This window comes from Physcomitrium patens, chromosome 4, assembly GCF_059467195.1.
Source record: "Physcomitrium patens ecotype Gransden chromosome 4, ASM5946719v1, whole genome shotgun sequence".
NCBI lineage: Eukaryota > Viridiplantae > Streptophyta > Bryopsida > Funariales > Funariaceae > Physcomitrium > Physcomitrium patens.
Window position 1 is genome coordinate 15,866,170 of NC_143413.1, and position 20,553 is coordinate 15,886,722.

Sequence of the window (20,553 nt, forward strand, 5' to 3'; positions counted from 1 at the left end):
TGGTTAATGATTTGTTGTTAAATATATATGTACACATAATAAATTATTGGTATTAACAATTTCAATGGGATATGTTAGATCTTTGTAATTCATGTATGATTTGTACTCTTAAAAATCAAAATCTCTAATTCAAGTATAAATAAATGTTTTATGAATGTATGTTTAATGATAATTAATCATTATACTTAAATGTTATATATAGCTACCATGTTTCATTTAAAAGGAATTTACTTCTAAACTTATAAATTTTAAAGAAAAAAGCTTTACAATGCAATGGTATAAATTAGTATAGTATTAAAAAAGAAAATTAGTAAGTACCAATATAATGGTAATCAATAGAATTTAAAACCAGTACAAATTACAAATATTTATGTTTAAAGCTTAATTACAGAATCTATCACTCATTTGCCAAAAAGATGTTGCAGGTCTAAATCTGTGATTTTACTTCTATTAAAAAGTACAAAATTTGGTATTGTGTAATGATTTGGTTACAATGTTTTTCTTTTTTTTCTTTTTTCTTTCTTTCTTGTGATATTATTATCTATATCATATTCTAGACATCTTGTGTAGAGTTATTTAATTAAATTATAATGTAATTGTAGTAACTAATAGTTTATTTTTTATTTTAAAAAAAACTTAATAAATTTACAGTTGAAATTAATTTTTTTCTAATTTAGATTTCTAATCCAAATAATAAAATTTTAAAGAAAATTACTATAAATAAACAAAGTTATATATATATATATATATATATCTATAGCTCCTTTATTCAATTAATTGAATTGTGTATAATTTTACATATTTTTAAAATTTAAAAAATAAATAGTCATGTTTCTTTCTAAAATAAACATTTCATCTAAAGGAAATATTTATGTGAATTACATGTTCATGAATAAAACACTATGTAGTATATAAACTTTTATTGTACCAAAAATATTAACAGCTTACATAAAAATAAAAATAAATTACTTACCCTAAAATAGATTTCAACACCTCATGTTGCTCAAGATGAAAATTGGATGCACTGCAGAGACTTCTCTATAAAACTAACTTGATCAGAGAAAGAAAATAGCATATTCAGGTTGTATATATATAGATGTATAAACCCACTTGTTTAAACTAAATCTTAACCTACTATAAATAAAACAATGACTTACAAGCTTAATGACACACGAAATTAACATTATTTTCTTCACATCTAAAGCATGTGTTGCAATATAATCCTTTGTGGGTGAGTGTGTGAGTGAGTCACAATTTGCATTTAAGTAGAAAAAATCACAAACAAGACTTGATGGTTTTGATGCTAATGCATGTGGAGCCTTTCACATGTTGTTGGTTGTTTGCTTCTCTTCTAGAAAGTAATCCACAAAAACCCTAAAAATGCATCTGTAGCCCAACTTGCGTTTGAGTTTGTTTTGTTTTGTTCTTTGGAGAATCATGGACAAGTGTATCACACAAAAGCATTCAATTCAATTTGCACCCACTTGTCAACACCAATCTTGACCATAACTTTAAATGAATGCAATGATTTTAGGGTTGATGAGAAGGGTTTGTTATAACAACTCCCTCAAAGACTGTCACAATTATAAAAGTTTTTCTTTGTAAATCAGTGATGCATATATATTCATGTATATATATGAATATAATCAAACACACACATACAATGTAAATAAAAAGAAAAAGAAAAACAAGAAGTAAAATATAAAACTTTGGGGCTATGCAAAATATTGTTTATGTAGCTCATGAAAAATGTGGATGGGTGAATTGTAATTGTAATATTTAATAATGAAATTAGAACCTTAAATATTACAATCTAAAGAGATCTCTTTAGATTCCTTCAACTTTTTACCATTAGTAAACGTTTATATTTGCACTTATTTTATGCTAGCTTGGCCATGGATTTTAATATGAAATGGAATAACGAGCTCATAATGATAAAAAGAAATATCTGTGAATCCTTTAGCCTGCAAGTGCCGATCATAAATGACGTGATTAAAACTTTTGAAATTTGAATACCAAATCAAGACTCTTAATTAAAAGAATATCTTAAATAAAAATAAAAATATTATTTTTATTATTTTAAGAAAAGAACTCTAGATTTCGAATTTCAAGGATTTGGTGGAGGTAAACAGGAGGTGCTTCTTTTCTTTGTTTTGCCTTTGTTTTTATTGCTCCCTTTGTTGAAAAACTGAAAAAAAAATCTTAAAATTTTCAGTTTTTAATATTAATACTTGGATGACATGATTTGCAAAAAATAATATGCACTATACAATATGGATTTAAAATATTCATTTTCATTTAGTAGCATCTTTAAAGTGGTTAATTTAGTTGATATAGACACAACATATGCTTCAATATACTACTTATTTGTTGTGGCTCAAATGTGTTTATTTTCTTATTCTGATAAAACCACCTATTATATGTAGTATTAAATCAACCTTTGCTAGAGTAGAATCAAGAAGCTACAACAAGAAAGTAGAATTGAAATTCAATTAATTAATATACTTTTAAAAAAAATATCAAAGATTAAAAGAGGTTTATTCTTATATAGTGTGATAAAAATTTGTTTCAAGTCAAATATCCAACATTTTATAATAAAAGAAATTTATAAAATATGAAGAAGTTTTATTTATTTATTTATTTATTTTAAAGTTTTTTAGAAGGAAAATAATGCTGAAAAATAATTGATTCTATTCTTTAGTTTATATGTTCTATTCACATCTTAATAATTATATATCAGATATCCAAATAATATGATCAAAAAATATTCTGAGCACAATCATTCAAAACACTTTTAGATAGATAAAGACCAATAGTTGCCTTACAAAATGTGTTATGTCTAATGACTTCATTCAAATTAAAAAACTATCCAAATTTTTAGCTATCTAATCAAAGCAAATAATCATAACCATTAATATCTCTTTTATTAGATAGGCAAAATTTATAAATAAAGTAACTATTAGAAAAAAATGATTAATTTGTAATTCTATTTTTAGTATGAATATATATGTGGAATGGACGGTCTTTTTTGTAGAGTATAATACATTTGGAATGGTAGTATAGATTAGAAATTCAACTGTGTTGTATATACTATTGAAATTAATGAAAATGTGGACGTAATAATAAGGAACTATGAACTGAATAACATGTACAATACGTTGAATGAATAAGGTAATAAGACACCCTATTACAGAAATAATATGCTATTTTCAATTGATATGTTTATCAAAAGGTAAAAAGATTAAAAATTAAAACTGTAAAATATTGGATTAAAAAGGTGCTGCAGGTTTGTTGTAGATTGTGTTGAATATTAAGAGAAATTTTTGTTAAAATTAGAGAAGATTCATTTGACTCTGTCAAGTTCATAGTAAATATTTGGTGTTTTAAAAATCACAACAGTAGAGTACATGTAAAAAGAATCTATATAAAGAGAAAGTGGAGGTTTGAAACTTTTTGGAAGCATGTATGTTCTATTGCACTTATATTTTGGATTTTTCATTTTACATGTGCAGCAGAGTTTTTGTATTTCTTGTTGAAAAAAGAGAATTTGTTTTAATGAAGAGAGAACCAACATAATGAAAGATAAGCAACATGGTTTTGTTTGAATGAAAGGAGCCAACTCCAAATGTCCTACATAATGTAATTTGGATTTAGTAGTTGTCAATAAAATATTAAACATATATATATATATATATATATATATACACACACACATACATTAATGTACATGTCACCTTTGGAGAACTTAAAAAAATAAAGAAATAAACAAAAATATTTGAAACAAAATCAAACTCATTCTGTAGATCTGATCTCCAAAGCAACTCAACAGTGTTTAATCACTATATATATATATATATACAAGTGAGGCAGCACCACTTCCTTAACTGCTTTCCATGCTGAAGAATCTTGCAATCCTGTAGAAGGGGAGGAAAATTGGAAATGGCACCAAATTGGATCTAATCCTAAATTTGATCATTTGACTTCCTATTTTTAATACATGCAGTTCATGTATTTTTTCACCTTTGTTGTACATGTGTGAAGTCCACGCCTGTGTGTATAGAATGTTCACTTTGATAATCAATTTCTGATTCCGAAATGGTGTAGAAAAAGTTGAAATTCGTAATAAACCTTCAAGTTAAATATGTTTGCTTATTGCATAGAAAATTTAGGATCACGTTCAAAAAAATTCAACTCATGATAAAAAATTCGTACGCCTTCACCACCCATGATCTTGAAACAAAACCTGCACACCAACTAATTTCTTTATTACTTAATTTAACAATTTACTTGTTTTTTTGTTTGATTGTTTGTTTTAGTTGTTATGGTACACGATGGACAACTCCACTCTTTTGACTTTCCGAAGGTTCACCAACTGAAACAGCTTTCACGATTGGAATGGCCACAAAGGTTTACAGGAAACAAAATGATTTCAGTAAATGGTTCAGACTTTCCACTCTTGCTGCTACAGTAACTTGATTTCTGTCCATAACGGCAATCAAGCCGCACAAAACCCATCTTTAGACAAATGCGTCCCATCTCAGGCACAGTACAATAATGATATTGCAGCATATTAACAATGGCTTGCAAAGCGGCAAGCTCTTCTAAGAGAAAATGATGGCCACATCCATTGGAGAGTAGGAAATGCGATCCTAAGGAAAGGTCAAGTAACCAAAAAAAAAAAAAAAAAAAAAAAAAACACTAACCAAGGTTAAAGAAGGGCAATGTGTGCAAGAATGAACCGGCAACCATCTCCAACAATTAGAGATGGACACGCATTAAGATCTACGAATCCTGGTTACATTCGATATTCCTGAAGCCAACCACCGAGGATACATTAATGAAGTACCTCTTTCAGAAAATGAAATAGAATTTAGCCGCAGAAAATGAAGTAGAACTTTGGCTACCTCCAAAACTTCGAAGCTTTGTACTGCATCCCAATAGGACCTCATCCCCAAACAAAAACCTACTCATATCATGGTGAATGGCCAGTAACATCGTACAAAGCTTCTTCCCTTTTCTTGCCAATACAAAGTACAAAGAAGGGTGGAGCAAAGCATGTAGCATTTCGTGTAGGAATCAAAACCAAAGAAGAATTCTCCTATTTTTTTCTTTTTTTTCTTTTTTTCTTTTTCTGTTTTTTCTAGAATACACGGTCTCCCCTTACGCTTGCACAGGCTTTTGTGCCACACGCCCAGGGTGCTGAGAAATGGAAGCTGCATGAGCTTGTTGAGGAACTTTTTGAGGCGACCCTGCTGCAGTCGAGGTCTGCAATTGTTGGGACTCTTGCATTGTCCTGGAGGAACGTTGGACTTGTGGCGACGGAGACTCCCAAGCATAAGAGGGTTTAGTACGTGGAACCACAATATTGTTCGCCTGACCAGATAGATTCACTTGAGAACTGGTTTCATGACAAGCCCTCTTTGCGGCAGGTTCAGTGAGCAACGTGTTCGAGGTTAAGCCTGCTTCAGTTTGCTTCTGATCGATTTTGTCCATCGTCGTTTGGCTGTGCGCCAACGTGGTACTCACTGCACTATTCTCTGCATGTTGATCCTCGGATCGAGTGGTCGTATTACTGCTGTCAGAGAGCGCCAGAGACGATGGAGTGGGAACAACCGTATTTGTTGATGAAGAGGGCATGCCAATAGGCAAATCAGGGTGGTTTAGCTTGGCCTGTTGCTCAAGCATTTTTTGAAGTGATTGACCTTGAGCTTCAATGCGTAGTTGTAATTCTCGCTGGATCTGCCAGATGCCAGTTTAACTAAACTGAGTTTCAAAAAAATTATCAAAAGCTGGAGGTTCTAATTGGTCCAATGCAAAAACTAGATTTGATTCACAAACTGAATCGGGCTGTTCAACATGATTATGATTAGAAAAGTAAGTTTGGCAAATGAATGAAACCCATTTAAACATACCTCAAGCTGCTCATGAAGCTTCTTCTGGACCTCCATCTGCAATTGCAAGGCTTGTGCAATCTGGTAACTTCTGTACAAATAAAAAGTACCAATATATTAGCATGCTAATTGGCAATCGTTGTCCCTCACAGCCACCCAAGGCTGATGATGCAATGATATCTTGGGACGTAACCTTGGCAACGGAGCTATGATGTGAAGTGTTACTAATGTGTCATGAATTATCAACTTACGATCCAAGATCAAGAGACGTTAGCAGGCTGTCATGCTTTCTCCGTTCAGCTTTTGCTTCTGCACAATCGATGTCATCAAATCAGTTGAGCACTAACCAAGATCCATCAATTAATAATACATGACAAAGTGCAAAAACATCATCTACGTCTAGTCTAAGCAAAAATATGAAACAGCAAAATGAACCGCACCTTCCGAAATCTCTGGCATGTACTTTGCGAGTCGATACTTCTGAAATATATCAATAAAGCATCACAGGCAATTAGGAAAACCGACGCGTCACACAGAATAAGGATCGGGAAAGGTTTTCATATGATTCTGAGCTTTCACAACCAAATTTCTCACCCTGATTCATTTCGCAGTGAAGGAGAACAAACTATGTTTCACTAGTTACTCGGCATAATTAATGGACTTTCAATAAGTCTATAAATACTCTTTGTACATGAAGCAGAAACAATAAGCTTGTTAAGGAAATATTCAAGAGGACAATTTCATAACCAAGAAAAGGACCCAAAACCAGCATAGAGCAAATCCAAACCTGGAGATGACTTTTCACATGGTAGATCGTTATGCCTTGAACACCCATCAACCTCTGTACAGCCTTCGGAGTTGCACCTTCACAGGGGAAAGCAGCGAGTCAGGCATAACCCTTCCAACTAAATGTTGCAATTCTCATCAGCTACACAACGACCAACCTGAATCGTTTGAGCTCACTTACGATCTGGCCCTCCCAAGTGCGCCACAGCTATAACAAATTTCTCATGAAGCTCCGGAGTCCATCGCAACCGTGACTTCGAAGCCGACCCTGATGTACCAGCTTCTGAGGAAGATGGTTTTGGACTCTCAGCAGAAGTAGCACCTGATGAGCCTATAAATCCAAAACAATGGAGTCAGTTAGGAGCAACATTACCACGACATTTACGATCACTCACATAATCCATCAATATCTGCTGCAAAACAAGCATAGCCATCAGGAAAATATACGTGTAGCACAGAAAAGCCAGCCTACACTTGAATTAAATCAACAACCCTAGTAAACCTGTTACCTTAATACCTCTTAAGTTATGAAACATCAAAATGTGCACAGTATAGAACAAATACCATACTTTGAAAACCTCTGCTTCAACATAGTGGGATGGGCAGTTGGAAACTCACTTTTGGGACGTTGTTCAGTGGTAGGTGGCCGTGAAGCCACAGGCTCGACCTGGAGGGGCGTCTGAAGTGGCATATACTTAATGGTATGGTTTAAGGTCTGCCGTTTGAAGAAATAAAAAAAACATAATCGAGACGTCAGACAACTCGGTTCGAATCAGAAATTCACAGAAAACAAAGGCTCTCACAAACGCACCAAAATTAACGAGTTGCATCAAAATCTTACTTCAATGACACCCCTGTATGTAGCTCCACATAAAGGGGGCTCGCATTAAGAAACGCAAGTCACAAGTCCAATCCCCAGAACCCGCTTGAAAACCGAACCCCATTCAAGCTACCAACTCATGGACCACGAAGAGATTATACAAAAGAATATCCTACATCCATTGTTCTTCTCAAACTCTAATTACTTTGTAAGTACATAAAGGAGAACATTCCAACTGCTATTCCAGGGAAAATTGACCTGAGACTTGACAAAATGCACCAACACTCAAAAAAACCCATCATAAATGAAAGACTTCAACAAATGTGGCTTCATTCTGAGATACTCAATGGAATAAAGGGTGCGCTTGATAGACTAAAAGTGGTACTACCACTACTGGATTCAGGATCCTAAGTGACCATCTATCTCTCATATCGAAGCATCCTTTCATATCAAGTTTTCTGAGTACATGGGCTGACATAAAGGAACTTGCTATAAGGACTAGAGACTATCAGACCCTGCATCCTTCTAACTCTACAAATATGCACCGAAATTTGACGTGTACATATACACGCCGTAGGGGTTCAAGTCCTACAAAATAAAAAGTTCCCATTCTGTTCTGAATCCCCGCACTCTTCCACTCCATACTATTGGTTTGAATCATCTATGTCGTTAAAGATAAACATCATGTTTCTCCCATCCGTTTCCCATCACTGCTTAATTCATGTAGCTGTTTAACTGTCATGCTAAATCCTGTCCAATATAATTTAACGTTCTATGACCCAAGTCACGAGCAACTGCTGAAAGAGGCCCTCACGCTCGAGACTTGCATATATGTGGATTTGTGTGGACAGAGTAGCAAGAGAAACTAACCTTCCCATCATCTTGCTCTACATCAATAAGCTGAGTCCAGCAACTGGCAACTACGTCCTCTTCGGGCACGAGCTGGTTCCAGATCAACCATTCCCTTCCAGCCCCAAACAAATCAGTCTCTGGTTCAGCCATTGGCACGGCAGCTAATGGCCTCTCTTCCTGAGGCAAAGCCGCCTCCTCCTCCGGGGGTTGCAGTAAATCCTGATCACAAAACATAAAGCTCATGTCACTTCCCTTCTCTAACACACACACATCCTATCACAAATCCTAAGAACCAAGAAGAGAAGGTGACTTCGTCGAAAACACTAAACAAAATGCAAAATCCTCCCCGACATACAAACTACTAAAAAGGAACTCAAAAAAAAAGCCCGACACCACTTCGCCAGCCTGAACCATAACCTCAAAAGCTCCAACATCCAATTGAGTCCAGCAAACCACTACTACACCAAACCAGCTAACTAACACCTATGGCGTTGAACAAAACTCACCGAATTCCACATGGGGGTCGAGAGCGGGCAGCACCGATTATTCGAAGCTCTCAAAAAAGTCCAGAAAAAATTCCGAATTTTTCCAAAAAAGGAACCCGGATCGGAAGCACGGTGTTCACATTCAATCTCTCGCAGCGTTTCTTCGGCGTGGTGGTGGTGGTGCCGCTGCGCTAGCGAGGAGGGGAAATCGACGAATCGGGTGGCATTCGACGAGGACCAAACAATGGAAAGACACAGAAAAAGCATCTGGTGGAGCGCGGTGATCATGAGCAACCCCCACGGGGGAGCGCGCACGTGAGATTCTTCTCACCTCTCTCATCTCGTCGACTTCTTTGCCAGGCCTTCCAGCGGAAGAGAGAGCCTCAGAGCCAGATCCCCAGAGCCAGAGCCCCAGAGAGATCAACGTGGGCCTCTTCCTCCCCGAACGAACGAACGAACGATTGTATGGATGGATGAATAACTAGATGAACGAAAGATTCTTTCGACGAACGCGATCGTTGACGGACGGAAGATGCTCCTGGAGGGACGTGGACGAACGGATTGAATCGTGGACGTTGGAGGGACGTGGACGAACGGATTGGATCGCGGGTGTGGATGTGGACGAGCAGAGGGGTGTTGTGTTGCTCAGTCAGCCTGAGCGAGAAGTGGTTGGACGAATCGTCCACTGGACGACGAGTATATAGAAATGGGGGCTGGTCAGGAGGTGGGACTGTTTCTGCATTTCTTCCAGCTTGGGATTACCCACTAAAACTTTAAAGAATGCTGATGAGCTTTCTGGGTGGGATGTTTTTGTGTTTTTTTAAGTGTATTGTGGGTATCTCTTATTGAATTATATCATGGGTATTATCTTCTACAAGTATATATATATATATATATATATATGTGTGTGTGTGTGTGTAATTGTTTTTTCTATCCAATGTCATGCCTCTTTTTTAAGGGATTTTAGCAATACCAGCTGTGTAAGAATAATATTATAATCTTCTGTGAAACTTGTGATTTTTTAGGGTTTTATTTTTTATTTTTTATTTTACCTGAATTGTGATATTATTCAGTTCAGCAAGATAACTCAGAATATAAAAGACTGTGAGCAAGTTTAATTTTTTCTAAAATTATGTAGAAGATTGATAAGAATAATTTTTTGTAATTTTAAAATATATTGAAGGAATAAAAACGGGTTCATATCCTAGTATTTTAACTTTATACTCATCAATGTATGAGGCCATAATTTCAAGGGACATTGGTTATAGACTCTTCTACAAGATTCTACATTTTTGTAACTATCAATTTTGTAAATTTTAGGATGCATCTATAGAACATATTTTACACACTTACATGAGTATCTTATAGAAACTATTCTAGTAGATTGTGCAATAAAACACAAGATGCTTGAATGACAATCTTCTAGCTTTGCAAGTAATAAGAATAGATCCAGGATTAATATTATATTTGGTATAATCAGTTCTTAAGTAGAACCTTTTTGATTTTATATCGTTGGAATCTTTTAGGTATCTTCATGTAGCTATTTTTTTCTTTCCGTAGAATTATATGGAACAAATTTGAAGTAAGACATCACATATACAGTCATTAAATTATCTATATATGTATATATAATTTTATAACCAGTAATTGTTTTTTGAAAACTATCATAATGCTTTAGAGTTTATGATTGTTCATCATTAATTTAAACTTGATTTTTATTAATTGTAGAAACTTTTGAAAAAATAAATCTGCATTCTTATTATATATATGTATATATATTCTTAATTTTAAAAAATAATTAAAAGAATTAACATTGCTATGTTTAACTAAAATACAACCTAAAATAATTAAAAATTTTATGACATTGATGTCCATCCACAATAGATATTATATATATGCAACTTTGCATTCTTATTAGTGAAAAATTAACTTGTATTTATTATATTCTATTATTTATTTGAGATTAATGATTTGAACACAAATTAAAGATCCCAAGATATTCCTTTGCAACATTCATTTTTTTGTTTGCAGTTTGCTAAAAAGCATTCAGAATTACCAACTAATATATATATTTATATATATATATATTAGAGGATAGAATATATTTGTAATTTATACAATACTAATTCTTAAAATTTCACATACATTTACTATGCTTCTTCAGCCTCATACACAACATGATATTTTGGTTTCAAGAATTTTTTATAAATCACTCTCGTAATAAAACAGATTCATTATTATTTAATAATTTTATGATATTCAAATTTATTAAGACTTGAATATATTTAAATTATATCTCAAAAGTACATAAAAATGATTTTATACATAAATGGACACACATTTCATTTTATCATACTGGTTTTAGTATTTTAATTGCAACTAAATGCTATGAACAGTAATTCATTACTAATAAATACAATAATAATAACCCCTTTGATTGACTTAAATTGAATTTGTACCTTTAATTTATGTAGCTTTTAATTTACACTTATTGACCATAGTATTAACTTGAGTCCACATGAGATGTTTTTACAGCAAAAACGTGATAATTATAGTTTACAAGGAACTGACAAGACATATCTTTAAGCTTTAAGGTAGAATATGTCTCCAAAGTAGAAAAATTTATTAAAACTCACATAAACTATTTTTGAAATTGACAACACAAACTTTTGCAGTCTTTTATAACCAACCATGCAATCTAAGTAACCTTTAACAACAGGATTCTGAAACAAAAATTGAAGAGCACAACAGAACCTCTAATTTTTTTGGTCATTATGAGTAGTGGTGAGAGAAACAATGAAATCTCAAACTAAAACAATCTGTGAGCCCTCTGACGGGGTCGTAAACCCCCTGCATCTCATCTCATGAGAGTAACTCCTGAATAGCAAGCACATGTTGCAACAAATATATTTATTCATTGTCCATAACAATTGCAGACTCTCATCCAGTAAACTACCCATTCTACAGTGGAGACAATAATCCTCACTTAGAGGGAGTCAACATCTCACATAAATGGTGTGGAATGCCAACCTCTCTGGCTCAGTGTTCTCTGTAAGACTATATCTGCACAGAAAAATTCCAATTACTTTGTACAAACTAAAGCTATCGTTCACTGAAGTTTAGGAACAAACAAACGATCTGTTCTGAACAAAACACAGTAGGGAGCAAGCTTACATCATTGGGCTGTTGCGTCTGATTCTCTAAATCCTGAAGAGCTCTGTGTCATCCAAATGGCAGATTTTCATGTGACTTGATGGTGAAAAGAATGCTTGGTGTGCCGCTATCTGGGCCCTGACAAGTGAATGGCTTCTATGTCCCATGAAGAATCCTCAACAAGTTCGCAGAACCTCCGTGGGAGCAGTGCTTCCCTGCTCATACGGCTCTCCATTTCACGCCATTGCTCCCATCTCTCTGCGAGGCCATCACCTTCCAGCATTCGCGCCACATCCAGCATTTTGGGGCGCTCTGCGGGGAGGACTTGGGTACATAGCAGTGCCACCTGTATAGGAATATTGATGCCATATCAAGAATGTTAGGAGTGTTGGAAGAAGACAACAAATTGTCTCAGAGATGGATCCATTATTAGAGGAAATTTTAAGGCTTTGTACCTGCACCATCTCTTCAAGCTCCAGTGAATTGTACTCTGACATGAGTTCTGAGTCCACCAGTAAATCTAGTCTCTTCTCGGCTTGAAGTTTCTTGACCTAGTAACCAAACAACGATCGTCTATGGTCATAACTGGGTCCTAGAAAATTGATCAGAAAAAATATATTCTGTCAATATTTTCGAATGCCAATCTGCACATGTTGCATTCGAGGATAGTAGCCTTACCCAGTCGAGGAGCATCATGTCGTTCTGGCTTGACAGCCGTCCGAACTCAAACGCCCTTTGCCCCGTAATGAGCTCGAGCAAGAGCACACCATAGCCAAATACATCTGTCTTTTCCGAAGATTGACCAGTGGAGAGGTACTCAGGTGCAATATGTCCAACCGTTCCACGAACTGCAGTAGTTACATGAGAGTCACGATGGTCCAACAGTTTGGCCAGACCGAAGTCTCCAACTACTGCTTCAAAGTCTTCATCAAGCAGTATGTTGGCCGCCTTCACATCCCGGTGAATGATTTTGGGGTCGCAGTGCACATGCAAGTAGAGTAAGCCCCGAGCGGCTCCCAAGGCAATGTTTTTGCGTCTCGGCCAATCTAATGCTGGCTTGCCCCCAACAGTATCTAACAAACACAAACAAAAGAAATACAATGAGTAAATATTTCTGTAATTTACGAGCAGGGAATTGTTAGGCAAACTGCTCACGCCTACAATTAAAGCCCGGATTCTTGGGGAACATGATCGTTCTTGGGCAACCTGGTATTCACATGTGAGGGAAATTAATAGTGAGTAGCTTCTAAAGAATTCGTTAGACAAAATAAGAAATTAACCTACCTCGAAGACGAGATGCTACACTGCCATTGGGCATGTAAGGATAAACAAGCAGCCGTTCAGAGGGAGTCATGCAAAATCCTCGCAAGCGCAGGAGGTTTCTGTGAACAGCTAATGAGATCATTTCAACTTCAGTTTGAAATTGCATTTCGTGACCAGGACTGCCTTCACCCTTCAATCGCTTGACAGCCACTACTGTCCCATCAGATAGGTGGCCCTTGTAGACATTCCCAAAGCCGCCTCTACCGAGTATATTCTTTACGCTGAAATTGTCAGTAGCTATCTGAAGTCCCCGAAATGAAAATTTCTTAAGCTGACCCAGTAGCACATTCGGATCTTGTTGTTCTGTTGCATTGCAATCAAAGTTTTCAAGTGTGAAACAAGGATGCTTTTGCAAAGTAACAATAAATTCGATACAACAAATAGACCACATTTCTAAACTGAATGAAAATGTTCAGCTATTTTTCTTTTTATAGTAAGTTTCACCTCTAGGATGACGAACACGACGACTTGGATGATCAACTAGCGCAACGAAGATGGTTTCTTTCATCCACTTAAAATGGTTTCATGGTGATTGACGTAAGACTTGGGCATGGAAGGACCGCTAAAAACATTTTACCATTTACATCGAAGAACACTTGTTTGGCATTACGACGACGCCACCACAGGGAGCCCAACAGGAGTGATCCGACCAACACTGCTGCTCCCAATGATAAACCGGCCGCTACAGCAGTTGTGTTTGATCTCCTGTTTCTGCCTGTAGTCATTAATTCATGCTGAAGGTAAGTACATGAATACATGTACATCCCTCTCCTGACATATGCCGTGACAAATTTCTTGGTAAGCACCTGTCGTGGTTATTACAATATCTATTCTTCAAATATCAACAACAGAGCTGGAAGGAATTAAATTAGAATGAGCTAAGAAGAATCATCTGAGAGAGGCCCCCCGATTGGCCATGAAGATCTTGTAATGTACCATCTATCAAGAATTTACAAGCCTTTGTGGATTGATCGCAGATGTAGTGATCCCCGAGCCTCCAAGCCAGTAGTCTTAAAATAATTTTCATAAATATTGCAAACTCTTCAATAAATAAATACCATAGTGCAGGAATCATGAAAAGATAGGACAGAAACGAACCATCGACGACATTTATGTTCGCAGGGTTGGGCAGTGGAGGGTCACCGGGACACTCTTTTCTAACAGCCCATCCGCACAAATTCGGATTTCCATCCACCCTGAAAGACGTTCGTAAATGACACCCAGATCATCAAAGATGTCAGTAGCTATTTGTGAAGCATATCTCTACTCACTCTGACAAATATTGACATAGAATCATCCAGTGCTACACAATAGGTTGCCCGATCCTAATCTTCCCATATCATCGAGCCCAAAATATACAAGGAATTATGTGTATTCCCGCATCTACTTCCTTGCAACTCGTGTAAATTCATAAGCATGTTAGCTCGCCCTTCTGTAACTACAAATCATGCATTTGATTCAGACAAATGAGAGGTTCAATGTATGAGGTGATTCAGCTTGATTTGTTAACTAGCAATGTTCAGAATCCTTACATTAAATTTTTCAATGTCTGATTAGGAACAAAGCCTGACAAGCTGTTGAATGAAACATCCCTGGTATCGAAACAAGAACAATAATCAGACTGATAAGTAAAGTTCAACCGGGTAGAATGTTGCACACACAAGCGTCACTCAACCATAAATTGTCTGCACGTACGCATTTTCTCACATCACAATCACATCCAGTGAAGAAGTTTCCAAGGAGTCAGTGTGCGAGAAACTAGAGCTCACAGTGATTGTAATGAAGACATATTGGCAACGAATACTGGAAAGCTTCCATTGAAGTGGTTCCCTCCCAGATTTCTGTCAAAACCACACGGGAAGTGAGCTACATCGCCCCAATTTGATCTCCCGACTACTTACGTGGGTTGACCAACACAAGAGAGGGCCAGCATCTCTTTTGCATCACAGGGGGAGTAGTGGCAAGCTTTCAGAAAAGGTATATTCAATGAAACTAAATACCGAGAAAATCAAAATGAGAGTAAGATGTCGGATTTTTTTCTGCATCCAACAAGAAATTTAAAAATAAATAAAAGAAGAAAAAAAAGAAAAAAAGAAGAAGAAGTGAATACATGGAGCTAATCCTAATCAGAAGAAGATATCAACAGAAACACTGATCGCTTGAAGCCTCTTAAGGAGTGAAATAGTTTCTCACAAAGTTATTAGACTTGTCAGGTTCATAAGAGCGCTGGGAATTGCACCAGAGAAGTCATTTCTGGACAAGTCCAAAACCACAAGTTTTGAAAGATTTCCAAGCTCCGAGGGTAATTCGCCGGATATCGAGTTGTTAGTAATTATCCTGTCAGTTTGCAACCAAAGATCATGAATCTTTACCTTGATAAAAAGAAAAAGAAAATGATGGCATTGCAGTCACTTCAAAATAGATACATGCTTGCAATGTAGATTTTCCTGTGAGTGAGGTGAAGGTACGTACAGGCGGTGAAGATTTGAGAGGCTTCCAATAAGAGGAGATAAGTTTCCAGACAAACCATGAGAAGGTAGCGCCCTGCAACACGCAATAAATCTGAGTAATTCTTGTAAAATTCCAACACATGCCTCCCTTAAGCTGAAGTTCTTGTGACAATAATGTTTCTTATCGGGCGACTGTGAAGTGTTCTGGGTGTCACTTACAAGCCGTAGACAGAATGGTTAGCATCACACTCCACAAAGGCGAAGGTGCAAGGTGATAGATAGTTCGGATCCCATGACGCAAGTACGTTCTCGGGATCCTCAAATGCTTGCTTGATTGCAGCCAAAGACCTCACTGCACATTGGCTTCAGAATACAACGTTAATGCCCTGTAACTCAGAGTCAGTCCTAAGCCACATTCCACTTTTGCACAACAAATTTCTCAAAAGTGCGTAAGTTGCCACCGATTACCATACCCCATTACCTAGTGCATTTCGATTGACTGATAATAGTCCTAGTTTTCTTAACGCTCACGGGAGAGCCTAATGTATTTTTAGGCCACTGCACTCCAAAGGTGAAAATCATGCACTCTGCATTGTAGTAATTTAATTTGTGCCTCTCCATCATCAGGCTTAAGCCACAGAAAAACACTTTCGGCGATTGTCCACTCCTCTGCTAATTATGATTCTAAGGCGATATCAACAAAATCATGTGAAAATGAACGATCATACCTTCGGGGTTTCCGTCAAGGCAATGAACATGTGTTAGGAAATTGAAAACTTGGAATAGTGAAAGTGCTCCACACAGCCACTGCAGTATTCCAAGAGCAGGAACTTGAGTGCCGGCCTTGTGTCTAGCTCTTCTCCCCATTGTTTGCAGCTGCTTCACATATTATTGCTGCTATTGTCCACATTGTAGGGCGATTATATCAGCTAACCTATCCGTCGTCTATCATTTATAATATTCTCTTGTCCACTCGTTTTATTCTTCCGAAGAAACTGTTTCACTGCAGACTGCATGATAAGACACTCCATCCTCGAATAGTGGACTTTGCGCCATCGCGCAATCAAACTTAATCCTCCTAATTGAACGCCTACAATTCAATACCGCGGATTTTGCAGACTTCAGAATTGCAATCTCCAAGCTGAACAACGGCGTGATCCTGGAATGTACATAGCATTCAAAATGAGGACGGCGAAATGCTCCTGATGCAAGATAGGATCCTATCTTGATGCTCAACTTCAATTTCTCTTTTATTCTTTTCCTCGCTTACAAGATTCCATAGAGTCGAAGCCAGAGTTAGAAACCCAGTGGTGGGTTCACAACTTGACACACCTGCTTTAAGATCACGACGAGCACCGATTGAGCTCCAAACGTAGCGTTCCTTGTTCTCCATTCTTTAGCTCAACACCATTACAAGCGCCAGAGTGCGCTTCAAAGACACCAATCTTTCTCAAACGTAGTGTTGCCAAACACTCTAGTGATCTGATAAGTGCGCTTGGAGTATTGAGGATATAAAAAATCGTCCGACGCTAGTGGAAGGCACACATGCATCTCCGAAAGCGCTTGCAATGCTCTCCACTTGCAGAAGCACACCATGGTACACATTTAAGGAACCTCGATTAGAAAAAGATAATAGTTAATCAACACACAAACGCGCTATTACTCCACTGTCAGGGGCTTCACTGCGAGAAACGAGTGCAGCTCTGTAGCAACAAAAAAGACCCCTCATTCACTCTTCTCCTCTCCTTAACTCCTCGGTTTCAAGCTTATCGACTCACACCTGTAGAGATTGCATTTTCTTCTCAAATACACACACACAGAGATCCTCTAAAAGATTTTTTCAAAACTCAGTGAAGCTGTACACAATCCTCACTTCGTCAAATGGGACAGGGCAAAAGACCCTCAGTGATACCGAAACGCAACCAATGCTACGATCTACGAAGGCAAGGTAGCCGTCTCATCAACCCCATGTAATGACGCCCCTGACGCCCCAGCGGCTCCGTCTAGTTCGTAGGACAGCCCCCTGCTTCTCACACGCAGAATACATGTACAAAGGTACAATTGTTCCCTGTGCAATGACAACGGTAATTCAGAGGTATGAAGATCGTTTGGAGAGCTTTCCCTTCACCAGCTAAGCTGTAACTCGTTCAAGACGAGGTGACAACCCATGTACAGTCTTGATCGCCAGCTAGAGCTTTGTAGGTCAGTGGCTAATGACAACGTCACTGAACCACCCCAGCGAGTCTGACATAGTACTGATAATCCTTCTTTGAAGCCATCCCTCTCTCTCGCCCTCTCTGACAAACCGCCCTGCTCCTCTCTCAAAAGCGCGCACACACATCTTGCCTCGGCACACGAGCCTTCAAATCTCACAGTAGAGCTGCAGGGTCTGCGTTTCAAGAAGACTGAGGAAACCTTCCCTTGTGCATGCAGTAATGACTCTACACAGGTCCTGAACTTCGTCCACTGAGGACAAATGGCATGCATCACAACTTGGGGATTTGTACACACACACAAACTTGTGTAGGCTCACAGAGGCTGTGAAACAATTTTCTTGTACATTTGGATACATGTTTGCTATCTCTACAAACCAGCTGCATTGACCCCATCTTCCAAGTACAAATGCAACTGCTTCCTTGTCACTGTAGACAAATCCTTCAACTCCATCTTAGTGAAGCCCCCTGCAATCTTACTGTTGCTTCCAACTTTACTATCCACCTGTGGAGAAACCTCACTAGAGATCATGCTTTCACTCCATGTGCTCAAGCACAACATACCTCCCCCACATGGGCATGGATTTGATAGTCATTTCTATGATGAGAATGAGCAACTCAACTCAATAGGTGGGCTATTTGACAATCCTGGATATGGTGTGAACTCAGCAACTCCTTCCCAAGCTAAAAAATTGATGCTCAACAACAGTTACTGGGTGTATTTAGAAGAGCCTGCTGTTTTGACTGAGTTGGGGGAAAGCTTGTGAGTAGCAAGGGCTTGTTGACCAGGAAGTCAAGCCTGGTGGGTGCCCCAGCTGAGACTGGACTGAGAGGGAGAGAGAAAGCATGAAGCCCAGTGGCTGTTAGACTGTTGAACACCCCCTTTGATCACATTCCATGCATATCATCCCACAAGCTCACTAGTAACATTTTTCCATTCTAAAGTCCATGGGGGCTTAATCAGCATGACAGGCTACTTACAAGCTAGCAAAAGGAGCTTTGCAGGGATACATATCATGGACATGGACCACCTACACAAAAAAAACTCCTATTAAGTTGTATCAGTGCCTCTTTTCAATTACAATTGCGCTTAAGCTGCAAGCTCATAACACTGCTTCCACATCCTTGCAGTGCAGCCATCAAAGGTTGCTATTTAACCCTGACTTACAGTGTGGCTTTTTTAATAGTTTCTTATTCATTTTTGATGTGTGTGTGTGTGATATTATTTTTTTGTACTTTGCATTGATGTTGCAAATGATGGTGCTAAATGGGCTGAAACATTTAGAGTATATATATATATATATATATATATGTATATATATTCACACACACACATGTGAAGACATACATAATTATAAAGGTCTGAGATCAAGTGAAGAGTGAAATCAGACAGATTTGCTATTATATTTGACTTGCTTTCTTTACTTGCTGTGAGTTAGTTTAGATGAAGTGACAACAGGGTCTTGCTTGATACACTACTGCCCACCTCTGATGCACACACAATTGTGCTGTCTTTGTTGCATGGGCTCCACTTTAAATGCTTAAAAATGGGTTTTAAAAAGGACAGAATTCTGTTTGATGTTTGCAAGCCCATGTGATTGGGTATTTATTTATTTATTTTCTTCTGTTTGAAGCCGTTCTTCCAAGGCATGAGAGAGTAGGAAAAGGAGAGAAAAGAGATCACCCTTGAATGTCCTCATTTTTTGTTAGGATTGCATTTGATTGACAGAGAATGATAGTCATATGTTAACAAATGTTTATATATATATATAGATATATATATATATATATATATATATTGACCATTATAGTAATGAGTGTTGGAGATTAGAGTATCAACATAACATAAAGTTGGATTTTTAATGTTAATATCTATTTTTAAAAATAAAGTTGATTTTAATGTTAATGTATTTTTTTAGTAAGTTTTTAATGGTGTTATAATTAATGGCAACTGATGTTTCTGATATTTAGGAGGTCTTTTATATGTAGAAGCTCACTGTAAAAGCCCATGGTCTAAAAGTCTTGTAAAAGTTCTATGCTTGGTAAAGAAAAGTTTTCCTTTGAAAGTTTTATCTTTTAAAAGTAGGATAAGGTGAAAAGGGACCATAAAATGGATCGAATTGTTTTTTTAATGTAATTTTAAATAGGAAAAAGTTATACTTTGATTCTAAACATTTTTTAAATTATTATTATAAATAGATTCCTTATACAAATATTTTTAAAGATTTGAAGTGTGACTTCTCAGTTCTTAGTAACAACCACATTTTAAGGAGGATTTAAAGCATGCTTAGAAGATAACCTTGTTCATGGAATATTAGAAAAAAAAATAAAAATAAAAAAAAAAAAAAAATTGTTTCACATCAGATTTTCCTCTTACAAGCTTATTAATGATTTTAAAAATATGAAGTCAATTAAATAATATTTATTAATTTTAGTCTATTGTAAGATTTTAAATGATACTTTCTTATCTTCTCTTGAATACTTAAAGACCACTTTTGAAAAAAAATTTAATTTGAATGGCAAATGAGGTCTGTCACTATCGAATCTAAGATCCACATAAATTTTATTGGTAACTATAAT

At 36.8% G+C, this 20,553-nt stretch overlaps 2 protein-coding genes across 2 annotated transcripts; both read right to left on the reverse strand.

Annotated features, from left to right (window-relative positions):
* Positions 1-4,728: 4,728 nt before the first annotated feature.
* LOC112280843 (uncharacterized) lies at positions 4,729-9,214 on the reverse strand. The gene is made up of 9 exons (XM_024516725.3): positions 8,856-9,214; positions 8,368-8,568; positions 7,296-7,392; positions 6,859-7,008; positions 6,679-6,755; positions 6,332-6,371; positions 6,143-6,200; positions 5,913-5,982; positions 4,729-5,739 (listed from the first exon to the last, which is right to left on the reverse strand). The coding sequence occupies exons 1-9, from the start codon at positions 9,120-9,122 to the stop codon at positions 5,161-5,163; spliced, it is 1,539 nt and encodes a 512-aa protein (XP_024372493.1). The 5' UTR covers positions 9,123-9,214; the 3' UTR covers positions 4,729-5,160.
* Positions 9,215-11,712: 2,498 nt separating this feature from the next.
* LOC112280930 (LRR receptor kinase BAK1) lies at positions 11,713-17,941 on the reverse strand. Its single transcript, XM_024516889.3, has 13 exons — positions 17,093-17,941; positions 16,489-16,919; positions 15,980-16,112; positions 15,783-15,854; positions 15,504-15,647; positions 15,080-15,151; positions 14,843-14,902; positions 14,409-14,506; positions 13,888-14,025; positions 13,272-13,613; positions 12,666-13,060; positions 12,443-12,538; positions 11,713-12,333 (listed from the first exon to the last, which is right to left on the reverse strand). The coding sequence occupies exons 2-13, from the start codon at positions 16,625-16,627 to the stop codon at positions 12,115-12,117; spliced, it is 1,908 nt and encodes a 635-aa protein (XP_024372657.1). The 5' UTR covers positions 16,628-16,919; positions 17,093-17,941; the 3' UTR covers positions 11,713-12,114.
* Positions 17,942-20,553: the final 2,612 nt, after the last annotated feature.

Excerpts from the sequence above, each read along its gene's own strand:
- LOC112280930 (XM_024516889.3), bottom strand. The coding sequence starts at position 16,627 with ATGGGGAGAAGAGCTAGACACAAGGCCGGCACTCAAGTTCCTGCTCTT. Across the intron at positions 13,061-13,271 it reads TGTAGCATCTCGTCTTCGAG|ATACTGTTGGGGGCAAGCCA; the intron begins GTAGGTTAATTT and ends TGTGTTTGTTAG. Across the intron at positions 12,334-12,442 it reads AGCTTGAAGAGATGGTGCAG|GTGGCACTGCTATGTACCCA; the intron begins GTACAAAGCCTT and ends ATTCCTATACAG.
- LOC112280843 (XM_024516725.3), bottom strand. The coding sequence starts at position 9,122 with ATGATCACCGCGCTCCACCAGATGCTTTTTCTGTGTCTTTCCATTGTT. Across the intron at positions 8,569-8,855 it reads CGACCCCCATGTGGAATTCG|GATTTACTGCAACCCCCGGA; the intron begins GTGAGTTTTGTT and ends TTTTGTGATCAG. Across the intron at positions 5,983-6,142 it reads ACGTCTCTTGATCTTGGATC|AAGTTACCAGATTGCACAAG; the intron begins GTAAGTTGATAA and ends TTATTTGTACAG.